Below are 16,952 nucleotides of genomic sequence, written 5' to 3'. Positions count from 1 at the left end.
ATTAGACTAAATTAGGCCCAAGCCGTCAAGATCTCGTATTACTTATTAAGAAGAAACTTTGGTCGATTTTTTTATAACACGTGTGGGTAAATCGACACTTCGTTAAGTGTGTTTTTTATATAAAAGTATACTATAACGGGCCACTTCTTCAGTTTTAAATTGATAATATATTAAGATTTTTAGATTCATCCTTTTGTTTCGACCATCCAAAATGTACATATCTAAAGAGCGCAATATTTGAACACTTACATTAAGTCAATACCTATCATGGGCATCATTAGAACTAATATTAAACTTTGCTATACTTTTTTCATCAATTTAAGGAAATAGATTAAATTACTCCTAAATAATAACTAAAGAATCCTCCTTCATCTTCATCTCCTTAATCATAATAACTAAAGAATGTATTTCATAATAATTTTGTTATAAAAATATTAGGCGCGTGCCAAGAAACGCCAGCTAATCTTTAATCCACTTACCACGGAGTGTTGCATGTGTGCGTCAGGGTCATGTAGCGGACTCCAAGTTGGTAGTAGCTGCGGAGAACGCCGAGGGAGTTGGCGATGGAGTGACCACCTTCGATGCCGATGAGGGAGGCAATCTTGCGGGGACGAGAGCTGTGAGCTTCCAGGATATCTACGAGAAAAATATTTCTTATTTATAAGACATGAAAAATGTCCATGATGAAAATAAATATACCGTGTCAGAGCATCTATAATAAATTGTTATCAATTAAGTACATAATATTTATGATGTCAATAAAGAAATTTTATTGAATTGTTTGTCTCTATTCTAAAACAAGCTAGCATATATATCTGTGTTTTAAATGAAATTGTAGTAGAAGCATTCTGTCCATCTGGAGTTATTGTGAACACTTTACTATCAATGCACTATGCGGCAGTGACCTACCACTTATTAAGATCTGTAACGAATGAGATCAGATACGGATGAGTTACTAACCCCTAAGGACTAAGTTGGAACTCTTCATTATTGACGCTTGATTTTACTGTTATCAAACAGTAAAATCAAGCGATTCTCCGAAATCGAACTGAAACGTTTTACCTCTTTTAAACAAATAAAGCACACTCAAAATTTAATCCGTAACAACTGGCTAAAAACTGATATAGGCAAACAGTTGTGTTTGTCTATAAATAAAAGCGCAAATTCAATTTTAAAACTGTTACAACGCTGTTAGTTTTTAAACCCGCTCGCGTAGTACACATTTCTCGGTGCAGTTTCGGGTAATGTAGGTATCTGGAATCCGAATTCGAGCAGACCCTGGGCTTCACTCGGTTGTAAATTACGATGCTACTTAGGATAGGAACGTTTAGGATTTAAGGTGCATTTTTAGTGATATACTTGTCCACTTGTCTGATTTGTTTTTCTTACATTGCATTCAGCATTAAGTATGGTAAGTCTAAGGTATGGTTTCGTTCGACTCTGCTGCCATGACAGGTGTAAGATGCAAGTATTTAACCGGCCTATAAAGATGGAGGACTAATTATAATATTCATACACCTGAAATAATATCAGTCGCATAATATATGAAATATATTGAAATTTTATAAACCCTCCTTCTGGAGCAGTTGGGTAAAAATTAATAACGTAAAATAAAAGTATGTCCGTAATAGAAATTGTCTTTGAAGTTACCTTTTCCTTATATTTGTAATAGGATTACGCGTAAATCTTTCATATTAATACCAACAGATACACGAACGAGAAATCTTCTAATACATTATTCCCAATTCTTGGTACCGATATAAGTTCAAGAGTATTTGGCGTCGACGTTATGCGGGAAGGACATTGTTTGGTATTGAGTAGCTGTAGGCATTAATTAAGAGTTACTCTTCGAAATGAAATAAAACTGATTATTATTATATCATGTAAATTTAACAATGTAAGCAATATATATATATTTTATATTGTTTTTACTTATTTGGTCCAGAAAATATAAACATTTTTACATTTTATATTCAACTGCCTTTGTTCGTAGGAATAGTGTACAATTTTATTTTAAATATTTTTATAATTATTTATGGCTGAAATTCATGCGAAGTAGGTATAGTACACCACTGAAATGGTGTAGTAACGTAAGTATCTCTTCGATGATACTATACAATTGTGTATTCTTTTATTTCGATAAGTATCCTTATATATTGCCCAGAGCCTAGCGAATTGTTCAATTTAACAAGACAGTCACCGTGTTTGGCCTTTTGAATGAATACTGACAAGTAAATTACTTGTAGGTAAACTGATTTATGTTTATTCCAATAATTATACATCAAAGCTTCATTTTGTAAAAAAAAATATATTGTTTTGTATATTAGGTATTATACACGTTATTAGTGTTCAATGTCATTTATATAAACGGGTTGAATGTATTGAAGTGTCATGAGTCAACGCATGAAATAATAAAGGAAAATTGAAAAAGAAGGTACGTTCCCTAATATTTTGATTTTTTTAAATTGTTTTCCATAAGGTCAGGTGCGTGCTATCTTACACCGCTTATACTATTTAAGAAGTAATAGATATTTAACTTCCTCAAATGGTGCTTACTGTTTCTAAGACATCTAACATACGAGTAATATATTATTTATAATATAACGGGCTGAATGCTGGATAGTCGAAGTAAGTAGTCTGTGTGTATGTAATAAGAGCATAATAAAAGCGCCTATCCGGTTTGACCCATAGGTATGGGGTGAATTCGGATTTATAAATTTTGATAAAAATGGTTTTAGCTTATAGTTAGTGTGATTGATCTCAAATATTTTCATACCAAAGCTATGTCTAAGGTATACTTAAATATTATTGATTTTATTTAACTCAATAAATAATTCACTTATTAATTTATTTTGTCTTTATCTTAACTATCCGGTTCACCTCTACTTTCTCAGGACACAGTTCTACAAACATCACACAAGTAATAATACAGTAATAACAACGTAAAACGAGAATTTTATATATAAGAAGAATATAGATATTATATTTTATTCCAAAATGTACCTACTTTATTATCTATAATATCTATATATTAATACGTAAAGCAAAAACTGTGTACTCCTTTTTACGAAACTTACGCAGACGGACGAGTATGATGGTAATATGGAATTTCTAACTTAAATGTGAAAGGATCCTATATAAAGTCATAAGACCTTCTATTCCATACCAGTGCTCAACAACTCATGGTCTGCTGGCCACAGGTGACCCGCGACCCTCTCCTTGCAGACATTTCTAGGACCTAATTTGTCGCCTATATTCATTTCTTTACGCTTTAATCTTTACTCTTGACTACCATTTTTCGCAGTAAAATTTCATTTCATATTTTTTTCGTTACATGAGTCAGAGTAAAACGCCAAATAGAATATTTATTTTCGTGAGTTTCTTATAAATTTACTCTTTTTAAAAAAAAATCGTGGAAAATTAAATATCATTTTAAAAATATATTATATAATATATATAAATTTTTATATCAGTAATTATACGGAAAAACAAAAAATGAAGACGAGGACCAATGGATGTTTCCGCCCGGGATCGAACCGAAGACCTTCTGCGTGTTAGCAGACGTGATAACCGCTACACCACGGAAACAACTGAAAGTCGTTTCGAAAGACAGTATCATATTCTGTGTTGTATTGATTTAAACGCTTTTTTGTATTAAAATGGTTTAATATTATGATCGTGTATAAAATATGTCCTGATACTCTAGTTAACAAGTTCGAAAACGTGTAAAATAGAGTTAAAGCTCTTAAAAATCTAAGAGATTTAATTCAGAAAGACAAAAAATGTGTAGGATTTTTTTATCTCAGCCATACTTTAAGCAAAGTAAAAATTATTAGTAAAGATTACTCATTCCTAACAAAAAAAAGGAACCAGTTTTGACAATTGAAATTGTCACTGTCATCTATTTTCGTGTCAGAAAAATATTTATGCCATCAAAAACAATGCTTGTAAAAAGATCCAAGTCTCGCCATTCAGTTCTTCTACCGTAAAAAGTTTTGAGATCTATGTAAAACCAAGCCGGTAAATGTATGCAGTCCCTACTTAAGGGACCTTCTGTCTTAAGGTATTATCTCACTATCTAACCTAACAACATCTCATGGGACCATACCAATATTAAAAATCTTTTATGTTCTAAATAAATTAACGTGGCAATCGTACTGCAAGTCACATTGTGTTTTCATCTTATCATATCGCATCACACAGGTAACATTAGTACGATTGCCACGTCGATTTATTTAGAACATAAAAGATTTTTAATATTGGTATGGTCCCATGAGATGTTGTTAGGTTAGATAGTGAGATAATACCTTAAGACAGAAGGTCCCTTAAGTAGGGACTGCATACATTTACCGGCTTGGTTTTACATAGATCTCAAAACTTTTTACGGTAGAAGAACTGAATGGCGAGACTTGGATCTTTTTACAAGCATTGTTTTTGATGGCATCTCATTCCTTTTTGTAGATATTTCTACTCTTTTCCTTTCCGGTACCTTCTACTAGTTGAATCTCAACAACAGATTTTTTAAAGCCAATTAAATTTTTGTAGTTAGTCTTTGTAGTTATGTAAATAATCTTGCCATTCATCATCACTTTCATTCGAACATGACAATAAATTAAATCAAAAAAAGTTACTATTTTGACAACTGAAATTATTCCCATTGTCCTCAGGAAAAAACATCTCTACTGATTGTGATTTATTTATTTATTTATTTATAGTGATTTAACGTGTCTTCGTATTAAATAATCGACATCCCTTACTTTCTTCTGAATATCCGACAAAAATCATTGGTAATCTTTCACTGACTTCGTCGGACTCCGGTTTTTTATATAAACCACAGTATTTACTGCTCTTGCTCAAATTCGGTTCAATTTATAATATACTTCTGACTTCTGAAATGAAATTAAATGAAATGTTTATTTAATAATGATAACATTCGTTTTAAACTTCTCGCATTTACAATAATAGTTCTGTTAGCTGTTTCAACCACAACAATTTGTTTAGGGGTATATAGCATCGCCTTCTGATGTAGAATTCCATTTGTTGATAAGAAAATATTGAAAGCTCTATTACAAAATTTCGTTCATCCATCTGATCTCATACCTACATTTGTTCGACTTGCTAGTTCCCATTTCAACACTTTATATTTTTGAAATTTCGTAAATACTCACTCTTATATTTGAGAAAATAAACATGTGTCATTCGTGAATAATAGTCGATAAATAATAACATGTACCTTGAACCGTTGAGTGAAGTAGCTTCCATGGGACCACATGAATCTGTATGTACGATCTCCAGTATATCGTTCGTTCGCGTTCAGAGGTTTGGAAATGGTTTCTTACTAGTCGTCATATCCGTCGTAATGTTCACATCATCAAGCCCGGTCATAATATTCTTATATTCCGGATTAATATGGGCTAGTCTTCTATGCCAATATTTATTTGACATTGTCAAATATCATATCGGTGATTTGACAAATTGTTTAAATTTATATATACCATGTACGTTGTGGCCAGTTGCGATGATGTTATCCATAGAGTTACTAATAGTGCAACCGTTTTTCAAGAAATTAACAGTAAATCCTTTTTCAATAAGTTTACTCACCGCTAACAAATTCATACTAAAATTATTAGTCTGCATTTGTCTTTTGCATTCAACTGTAGTTATTTTTAGAATTATTATTTGCAGAGTATATTAATAATACATATTTTCAGCTAGACTATATTTTTATTCACTTCTATTTAAAACTTAACTCACCGTACAATATAATTTTATATATAGCTATTATAGATTACAAATAATTTATATTAAAAAGGTTTCTTATAATAGTTTCCACGTTTTTTCCGGGTAGGTATTACCACAAAATAAAAACTAACAGAAGTCAATCTTCATACAAAGTGGGCTGGAGTAACGCACACATAGACACCACTTACCGACTAGTTATCTCGGGGGGACTCGACTCGACTCGTCAGTTCATTTTTACACGCATTTGTAACTGTTTTGTGCAAGCAATGGAGCAAAAAAATACCCTAATTGTGCAATGGACGGTTGTTTAAATTCAACATTAAACTGTGGATTTTCGTTTTTTTTATAGCTATCAATTATCAAGCCACTAGGAGCTGATATTTTTGGTGATCATGGCAAGAATATGTTATAAAGTGGCTATCTAAGCTCGATTTATATAACAGTTTCCTATTTCGAATCACTTGAAATGAATATAACTAAATTTTTGTAATATTGCGTTGAAATGTTAGGTACCTAATATTACGTAAGTTGAAAACATGATTTTTTGTTCGTATATATATTGGTTTGTCTTTAATGCCATTTGGTAGGTTTAGGTCTAAAACGGATAGGGCAAAAGGAATTGTGTAATTAGGGTAATCCTTTTAGAAGTTATTAGGGATTTTCCATTGTGAACATTGTAAATTTTTATATGTAAGCTTATTTTCATAGACATTTATTTATGCGCAATAAGGCCGAAATTTGCCTAAACACTTGTTTCCTTGGAAACAAACTTATTATTATTTTATAATACGGTGACAGTTGCTTTACCTCACGACAGTTATTGTATTTTGTGTATGTTGCCGTTAGATTGTAGAATACGTTAGCATACACATTAACTAGGCAGTCTTAAGATTAGCTAGAAAATATGCAGATTAACTATGTAGTTAAAATTTGAAACATCTTTTCAGACTTGTTCTTAGGACTAAAACACATGCCTTTTTACGACACGACGACGTAGTGTGATACATAGCGACATCGTGCCGCAAAGCGATATTGTTTCGTGAAAATATACAAAGTTTGTCGTAAATTCATGACACGACGACGCATCATAGCATGCATGGGTCGACGTCAAGGGGTAAAAATTGATACAATCTTCGTTTTGTACTTTAGGTAATGGACAAGCTAATCTGCGTTTTAACTGATTTAGGCACATTAGCCGTAACATCTAGTTTTCTTCTTATGACATTTGTCAGAAATTCGGAATGTTTTTGATATTATATAACTTTTTAGGGTTCCATACCCAAAGAGTAAAAACGGAACCCTATTTCTAAGCTGTCCGTTTGTCTGTCTGACATAGAGCTCTATTTCTGGATCCTTAATAGATAGAAACTTAAATTTTTTTACGGCATATTTATAATGGTGGCCGCTTTAACAACAAGTAATAAAAGTAAAAAGAAAAACTTTCAAATAAAGGAGAGTTGCCATACAAAGACCTTCTTTTTCTTTATGAAGAGGAGGAAACCTTCAAAAGGTACTCAACGACGTGGGAGTGACGCCGGGTTATGTGGGACTTTAGCCGCACTAAAATCCTTCGGTGGCCGTCCTCAACGTTTGTCGGAGAACTCCGGGATCTCCGACTGAACGCAACCGAAGTCCTCTAAGCGCGATGCCTCGATCGAGCTCTGCGTTGGGAGAACAGTTTTCGCTCCTCCTAAACTATCCGGTGTTTTTTTTTTTTTTTATAATGTAAGAGTAGCAGACGAGCATGCAGTCCACCTGATGGTAAGTGGCTACTGCCGCCCATGGACATCTGTAATCAACCCCAGATAAGATAAAATATTCCTACCTGAGGTCGGCCACGGATGCGCCGCTACCCCTGAGGACTAAGCTGAAACGCCTCGGAAAAGTCTGTCTCCCTTACCACACCCTTCAACCGGAACACAGCAACTCCTAACACTGCTGTTATTAGGTAGAAATAGGTGTGGCGTTGGTGCCACCGGAGTCGAACCACAAAGGGTTCTATCACCTTCAAACACTTTGTTCACGACGGTATGCGACTACACATACCGCCGTCCTTCCCGCGGACACTTATTGGACGGTTCGAGCTCCCTCTTGCCACTCCCAACTCCGGAAGCCCCCTTTTAGTCGCTTTTTACGACAGGCACGGGATATCGAAGCCCTTTTTTAGTCCAGGAACTACAGGGACAAATATATAAGGACCTGCTATTTTTTGGCGTTATTCATTTTATCTATTGAACCGTAATAGATGTTACAGTTGAAATGTTCACAATGCATTATATGGCTGCTATAATATCAATTAGTAAAAATAAAAATAAAATAAACAAATGTTTTTGTGGTACGGAACCCTCAGTGTACGAGTTCGATTCGCACTTCACCCATTATTTGAATTGAATTTAAATTGAAGTTGGAATTGAAAACGTCTTTTGTCTCGAGAATAAAAACAATTGACGTCGCCTATAATAGTAGGGGAGCCCAAGACGGGATTTCGAGAGTGACTCGAACGCGGCAGATTAAGATATGGGAGATACCTTACATCCTATAGAGTATCTTAAACTATCCATTTGGGGGGTTCAACCAGGGAAGTCCATCAGACTATTAATAAAAAAATGTATTATCTATAGTAGCTTAATTACATTCTGAAAACAATAAATTTATAATCTGATGATTTGAGGGCGGCGTTAGGGAGTAATAAGGTTGCAAAAAAATCTATACCTGGACATACTCGAGTGCGGTAATTTTTTTAATATAAAGGAAATAATGCTAGAAAATATGCACTATCTGATAGCGCCATTTATTAGCTTGGATCCCTGGAAAGTAATGGTGTATAACAAACTAAAGGAAAAGGCAAATTTTATGGAAAATACATTATTCTTCATACATTCTCATTCTATTTTTTTTTCAAATCGTCAGTATAGAAAACCCCTCCACTAAATCGTCAGATGAAGGGTTATGATAAGTAAAACATCAGTTGGAATTTCCTGTATAATAATCTTATCCTGTATAATAATCTTCGAAGAGTCACTGACAGTCTTTCGAATCGAATCGTCAGTTTTTCGAATGGGCGACTCATCTGAGGTAGCTTCATATCCCCTTTGAAAATCTAATGCGCTGGTTACTTTTTTTTCCATTTTTACCTCTCGTATGACTATCCCAAACCAGCAGATAAACATATTTCCGGCATCAGAGATATATACTCTATCACTAACCTGCCGCGCCTTGAGTATGTCTGACTCTGCTTTTAACATCTTTCGAATCATCTAGACACTATTCCCACGGTGAATCGAAAAATATCACACAACCTTTTCTTCACTCTAACGTGTAATCTACACAATCGTATAGGACCTATCGGCGCTCGAGTTTCTACCCATTTAACATCATCGGCTCCCCTACTACTCTTACATTTCGCGGACAGAAACACAGATTCATTAACGGCAAATGTAACTTTGTCATCCTATATAACTTATATAGGATACAAAGTTATTTAATGTAGTTGGTGTATCTAGATAACTGGACAGAAATTGCAAAATATTTTAGTTTTCCCATGAGTTATATACTAAACACTAATTGTATTCTCAATTTCAACCTTCTATGTCTGCTAGAAGTGCCTTAAAGTTTTGATGATCGGTCAGTCAGTCAGTGAGTGAGTGACAAAATTACGAACTTTGACTACTTGTAATTCTTAAACTACTGGTTCAAATTTAATGAAATTTGAAATATACCGTGTCTACACAATGCTTGCTTGGCTCCTGAAAATTCAAGCTTCTAGCTTCATATGCAACGAAGTTACAGGGGGTCGAAAATGGGCCGAATTGCTTCGAGAAAAGTATGCTACGGCCGTGCCGCTTTTTTTGGCTTTGGCTCGACTTGGCGGAGGCACTGCCGTGCCTCCAGAAAAAGTGTAGTTTTTAGAGCATTTAATTTCTCGAATTCGGTCATACAGCGCTCCCGTGGACTTTATCGGAACTAAAATTTCGCATTATGAGTTTTAAAATACTGAATAGTCAATTGTAACGACATTTAATTTAAAATTGAAAATATCCTTTGATGTCATTTAACAATTTTCGATAAAATATAATTTCTACAAATTCTAACGCATTGATTACGGTAAAATTATTACATACAAAGCAATATAAAAAAGAAAATGCGCAAAATATTAAAAAAAAAACATAACCGAAATTGACCAAATATGCTCCCGGGTGGGATCGAACCACCGCCTCTCAGCCAAACAGCGAGCGCGCTACCATTGCGCTACGAGAGCTCTATCAGTTGTGGGCAAAATTTTGGTACAGTAGCTTGTTTCAGATACGGTTCAAAGTAACGGAACGGAGACTGTGTACATATGTACCTATATGCGTTTGGGGTGAGAGGATGTTTGTACGAACCTACATTAGCATTTACCTCCAAAACCACTGGGACGGTTTTAATACGGTTGTCTTTAATTTATCATCGTCTGGTTAGAACATTTTTAAGTAATCCCCACTTGGGAAATATTGTTTTAATATACTAACTATGATATAAAATGGATTTCACGATTAAAAGGATGGGAGGTCGTCCTTAATTTAGATGTATGACCAAACATTTTCCACTGGTAAACATGATTTCTCACACACTACGTATGGGAGAACATGTTTTTCATTTACAGTGTAAAATTTGTACGGATCCCTCTCCACGCGTGTTAAACTCGCGCTTGTCCGGTTTTTAAATATCGATACAGTAGGCGATTATTTCGGACTGTACTAAAATTAATATGAAAAGATAAAAAATATTTTTCAACGGTTTTAGAATGTTTCTGCTTACAGCTGAATGAGTCCAGTTCAGTTCACAACTGACGACTGCAAAGTTGATTATATCAACTGTAGGGAATTTAACGAAAATTTAACAAAAAATATACCATGAGTACGAAATGTTACCTTTAACGGAGGTGGAGAGCTTCAGATGTTGCGGGTACTTGTCAACGAGGCGCCTGATCACGTCGATCTGCTCCAGCGTGAGTTGCACGGCGTCTTTGTTCTGAGTGGCGCACGGCACGAAGGCGGACCAGAACTACGAACAGATGTTTAGTTTTCTGTAGCGGAGCGATTTTTAATCTGTGGTGCGGTGCGGAGTAACGGGATAGATTAAATTGTAGCGGGAAGCCAATTGTAGCAGACGTGCATGCAATCCACCAGATGGTAAGTGGCTACTCCCGCCCATGGACATCTTTAATGAACCTCAGGTAGGGTTAGTTTCCTAATAATAAGGTCGGACACAGATGCGCCGCTATCCCTGAGGATTAAAGTGGAATGCGTCGGAAAGTTGTGTCTCCCTTACCACATTATTTGGGTTGGGTTTATTTGGGCTCTATTAACTTTGAATTACATTCACTAATAATATTTCCTTCATCTTCCACTGAATACATGGCTCGGAGTGACCAACGTTACATACCATAACTTATTACCACGCTTTTATTAGCTTGATCTGTATGTATGTACGTAACGGAATCTTTGAACTCGATTTTTACCCACTTTGAACGGTCCGATTAATTTAAAATTGTTAACAAAAACCAATGACAATACACTATTTAAATAATTTCATCCCATTCACCTCATCAGGATCGTCTGTAATCAGAATTAACGATTTTCCTAGTGCGATTTTAGCGCGGTTTTTAGTTCTTAATCTATAATAATTGTTCTAGAAGAGATATTACTCAGTGTACATTTAGTTTCCATTCCATAAACTTAGATTTTTTTCACTACGCTACTGGGTTTATATTAAGTTGCAGTTGCATTGAGTTGTGCATGTTATACATAACTCTATCATATCGTGAATGGGAATCATATTATCAAATAGTCTTGCTCGAATTAAAAGCATTATATTTTTATCAATTCATGAAAATGCATCGTTTTCCTCGTAATTCAGACCAAATTTTATTTTTTTAAAGATTCTTCTAATTTTAAAGATTCAATGAACCTATAAAGAAATATTCAGTCAAAATAATAACTGTGGAATATGAATTCGTAATTTCTTTTATTATTCAAACATTTTATGTATTCCCTTTGAAAAGTGTATGAAATCACGAAGTTACTAGAACTTGCAACGCAGAATACAAATTTTCCTCGTATTGGGCTCAATGAGCTTATTTTTTTCCCGAAACTTTATTCCAATAGATTTTTTATCGTCCCTCGTATATCGCAATTACTTATTCTGTAAGGCTTAAGCTTGGTTTGTTTTTAGAAAATTCGATTATATAGTAACAATAGACGGGCATGGAGAATTAAAGGTTTCCACGACATATTACCAATGGGTAATAAGTTGTTCAGAATTATCAGAATGATAATCTTCAATTCGGCCTCTCGAGCGATCCGAGGTTCGAAACTCGGGCACGCACTTTTAATTTTTGAATATTATGTGCGACGTGCGTGTTATAAATAAATAATAAATAACTTTAACGATGAAGGAAAACATCGTGAGGAAATATTAAAACACATCCTCGAAGGTATGTGAAGTCTACTAAATAATATGCATTTGGTCAGCGCGGTGGGCTATGGCCTAATGGCCTAATAATAATATGAATTGAGATGGTGACAATGAGAAGCATGTTGAAGGCTTGAATTATGAAGAGTAGCCATTTAACACATTTACAGTCATCAAGCAAGATAAACTTAGTTATCTTATTCTAAAGATGCCGAAGATTTGCTATATATACAATATGGTTTAGGTGAGGTTTTCAGGAAAAATGTCATTTAATTTGTTCTTTCCATAGAAGAGAAAAGCAAGGTTATTTCCCACAGAAAGTTAATCTTTTAAACATTTCCTTTCCAAAATAAAAAAAGGTTTATTCTGTTCCACTGCAGAAGTTAAACCCAAAGGTTTATTATGTTTATTATGAAAAATTAAATAGTACAAAAGTATTTTGAATCCTTTGTTACTATGCGAGCTAACCTCACACTCACTAAAACAAATTTTGGAATACCGCCGCCCACGATATAGCCGTTTACTTTTCCCGAAAATTTATTCTAATAGACTCGTTTTATCGTCCCTCGTATATTGTATTAACTTTTTCTATAAGAATTAAGCTTACGTTGTGTATTTACCGGATAGGCTGTTACAGAAACGTAACATATGGCGGTCGCTTTTGGGAAATAGTCCATGTTTACAGCGGTCCAATAAGCATTTAGGTAAAGGAGTCTTAAATGTAATAAGGGTCTTAATATAAACTGTATTTTAGTTATGTGTACCAAAGTGATTTTTACTATATTTTAAGTATTGCACATTTTTTCTATTAACATTAGCGTGATGTTTTTACCCGATTATGCTTGCGTATGTATGTATGTATTATTCTTTGGAACGTCATGCAGCCCAAACGACTTGACGGATTCTTAGTAATGAGGTGCCGTTGGCTTAGTCTAAATTGTGAGAGTAAAATAGGCTATATTTTTAAACAGTTGGGTTTTTTCTTTTTGTGTTTATAGTATTTCTTTACTTACAGTGTTATAGTTTGTAAAGTACCTACAAAATATGACAAAGTTCACATACGAAACATTCTTGGCTTGGCTGATATCCTAAGCTAAATATTATATATTATTAAAAAACCTCCGTTTTCCAGGTCCTCGGTATATGAAAATTAAACGAAGTCTACACTTTTTGTGTTTCGGTAACATAAATAATTTATTTATGGACACATCAAATCTATTCACACAAAAAAAAAGATTTTGAAGGTATTTCTAAAATAAAATCTTAAAATCCGTTTTACAGCGAAATACTTGACCGTAAACCGCTTCAAGTAAAACGATCTCAAGAAAGGTTGGAAGGCGGACTGTCGTAGCATTTCTAAAGCCGGATAAGCCGAAGAAATGGCTTCTGTCATGCATTTTCTACTTTTTATGATTTCTCTACTATCATAGCTGTTCAACAGAATGTAAAAATTAAAGGAAAGTTTGAAGATGAACGTATAATTTCTGAACTATCATAGTTATTCATAAAATGACAATAATTCGCCATTTCTGCTTAATAACTACAGTAGTAAGCGCTGCTGTATTCCGATTTGAAAGATAGACAGTGGTAGACTTGAAGGATGTGGTGAGGTAAACATACTTATCCGATGCGTTTCAACGTCCTTAGGGGTAGCAACGTATCTGTGTCAACGCCACGCACTGATCTACTGCAGCCCATAGACATAACAAAAGGAAACGTGTATACGAGAAATTAACACATGTGCCGCCTCCAGTTTTATACTCGTAGCACTTATAAAGCGGCGCGAACGAAAATTACTTCCATACTCCATCCACATAGTCGATCATCAACTCATTTCTGTCCCACTGTTGAACACGGGTCTCCACTGAGCCAGAAGGAATTAAGGTTACCAAGCGTAATTGACTTCACACACCTTTGAGAACTCTTTTAAAAAACTAATGTAGGTCTCCTCAATACAATTTTTAACATAGTTCATCTTTAATAGTTACGTAAATATGCGATGGTCGACCAAAGAATTAAAACCCACGTTAAAATTGAATAAAGCTACAGACACTACAAAGGCATTGTTCACAATGTTGAAAATATTTTAGATACTTGGGTACCATTTTTGTGAACGAAACCGCCTCTCGGATTTTCGCTGTGACAATTTAGGAATTTCAAAAGAGAAATACATGTTTCTGATTCAAGTTATGCCTGAAGTTATTCATAAGTTATTCGTATACATAAACGTGTGTATGTGTAATTCAACATATAGAAAATTAACTAATTATTATTATGATATGAATTACATTCAAAGTACGTACAATTATTATAACGTAATACATATAACAAATATATTCACTATGTGTTTATCTAGCTTTTAGAGTGTAAAAATATAAAAAAATATGATTCGTGATTTCAAATTAAATGATATTTTTCTTTGTACGAGTATGTGCCTACGGCGGCCTTGCGTGTTATTCGTGATATCAGCCCGAGAAGATTGGATCGAACATAATATTAATCTTATTTGTAATATTCGTTTTGAGTTGATATCAAATACTTTTACTAAAATTAACTAAGTTTTTATAAGAACCTTTCAGTCCAAAAGAATATACAGGGTGAATTTTTAAAACGGGCCTTCAGGGCCAAATCCGAAACTATAAGGATTAGCGAAAAATGCTGAAAGGAGTTACGAGGCCGATTTTGATAAAAACTAAAACTGCATCATTACTTTTTTAAAATAACTTTTTCCCTAGCCGGGAATCGAACGAGTTCATTTTGAAAAAAAATGCACCCTCTATATTATTCCACTATCTGATAGTGTTGCTTATAACGATCAAAATCTGGAAAGTAATGATAAATGAAAAACTAAAGGAAAAGCCTCAATTTTAAGAAAATACATATTTTTTCATATTTATTTGGCAGTTAAGTTCCCGCCATTCATTAATTTAAATATTTCGTGTATTAACATTTTTTTTTGGCTCAATGTTTCTAATCATTCGAAATGGATGTTTTGTTTCCCAATAATTTATATTTTTATGTCAGACTTAGCTAAGGTTATTTTTAGGACCATTAAAATAGATTTACTTGCTATGGGCGGAGTTTCGTTTAATAAAGATGTAAAGTTGACAATTTGCGAGAATTACTTTTTAGAGTCAAATCCGAGTGATTACTAAAAAAAGAGATGTAGAAAATAATATTTAACGTTGGAACGAAATTGTAAACAACAAACAATAAGAATTTACTATTTAATCAGTTATCTATTTTCATTAAAAAATAAATCCTAAAAACGGCGGTAACTTATTTGCCAAACTATTACTTTCTCATACTAAGCCGTATGTCATAGTCATAACATAGAATAATTAGTTGATTAACCAACAAATTCTTCAATGGTATGACTTATGTCTGTTTCTAAAGAATTATACATAAATCATTTGTTATGTATAATCCTTAAGGATTAGTATGCCAATGTATGGAAAAATACGTATTTTCTTTAAAAAAATCCTTTTCCTTTAATTTGTCACATAACATTACTTCCCAGAATTTGATCCTTATAAGCGACACTATCAGATAGTGGAATAATATAGACGGTATATTTTTTTTCAAAATGAACTCGTTCGATTCCCGGCTAGGGAAAAAGTTATTTTAAAAAAGTAATGATGCAGTTTTAGTTTTTATCAAAATCGGCCTCGTAACTCCTTTCAGCATTTTTAGCTAATCCTTATAGTTTCGGATTTGGCCCTGAAGGCCCGTTTTAAAAATTCACCCTGTATAATGTAGTTATTTCCGCAAGGATTTTACTCATCTTAGTTGCTAACTATCATTTCAGGATTTCAATTTTCTTCTTGAAACAAAGCAATACAAAAAACAATGCAATCAAACTTACTTTCCATAAATACAAAGCACTTTGTTATCTTTCAACTGGAAATATATTCTTAGAGTTACAGTTTCATCTCCAAAGAAACATCTTAATTATCATAAATTGGGAGCAGTTGTTTTTCGAGACAGACTTATATAAGTTGACTTACAGTAAAACATTCCAAGAATTCCTGTTCACAAAGGCTTTTTGTTGTAAGCTCTATTTAAATCTTTTTTATTACGCTTCTCTATATTAACTTTTATGAAATAATTATTAAATCACCATAGAAAACTACAAGAGAGTTGAAATATATTATAATAGTAGCTACCTACTTATTAAATGTCTTTTGTATTAAGAAAGTTGCGTTAAGTTTATAACCATTTATGCATACAACACTACGTGCGTGCTTCTTCATTACAATTATATCTTCTTAATTCGCATGAAGTACGTCTTCCCAATTAAAGTAAACGTGTTGATTAAATATATTTTCATATCCAGAAATCTTGGATTTTATCGAATCAGAATAATATGGATTCAAGCCATAGTAAATATAAAAATTATAAAGTAAAATATATACAAGTAATACAAGAAGAAGCTCGTTGAAAATAGAAATCCAACTTCACAGGTTTCCGTAGCAATATTTTCTCATCCAAATATGTATTTAAAAAGTTTTGAACGGTAATGATTGAAAAATTTCAGGTTTTACGTTTTAAGCATGTCTGAGTAAACATATGTAATGTTTAGTTTAGAAGTATGTTTTTAAAACTGTACCTATTACTTTATATCATTTCCCAGGAAAATATGAACGATCAAAAATTTAGTTTATAATAAATATTATAAAGTGAGTGGTATCATACTCTGATTCCGGTAGTGATAAACAGTAACGAAACTCGGCCTCCCAATCGAGGTGTCTGAGGTT

The 16,952-nt window shown here is 33.6% G+C and overlaps 1 protein-coding gene across 1 annotated transcript in view; it reads right to left on the bottom strand.

Annotated features, from left to right (window-relative positions):
* Positions 1-16,952, bottom strand: part of LOC140743518 (dipeptidase 1) — a 141,801-nt gene that overhangs the window by 15,836 nt on the left and 109,013 nt on the right. The window contains exons 5-6 of the mRNA XM_073074851.1: positions 10,653-10,785; positions 480-636 (exon numbers count right to left, since the gene is read on the bottom strand). Of these exons, the coding sequence (XP_072930952.1) occupies positions 480-636; positions 10,653-10,785 (290 nt within the window). The remainder of the gene's footprint in view (positions 1-479; positions 637-10,652; positions 10,786-16,952) is intronic.

Source organism: Epargyreus clarus, unplaced genomic scaffold (genome assembly GCF_041222505.1).
Source record: "Epargyreus clarus isolate Ecla_fem2 unplaced genomic scaffold, WU_Ecla_fem_2.2 ptg000007l, whole genome shotgun sequence".
NCBI classification, from domain to species: Eukaryota; Metazoa; Arthropoda; class Insecta; order Lepidoptera; family Hesperiidae; genus Epargyreus; species Epargyreus clarus.
This window is presented reverse-complemented; position numbering and strand designations above follow the sequence as displayed.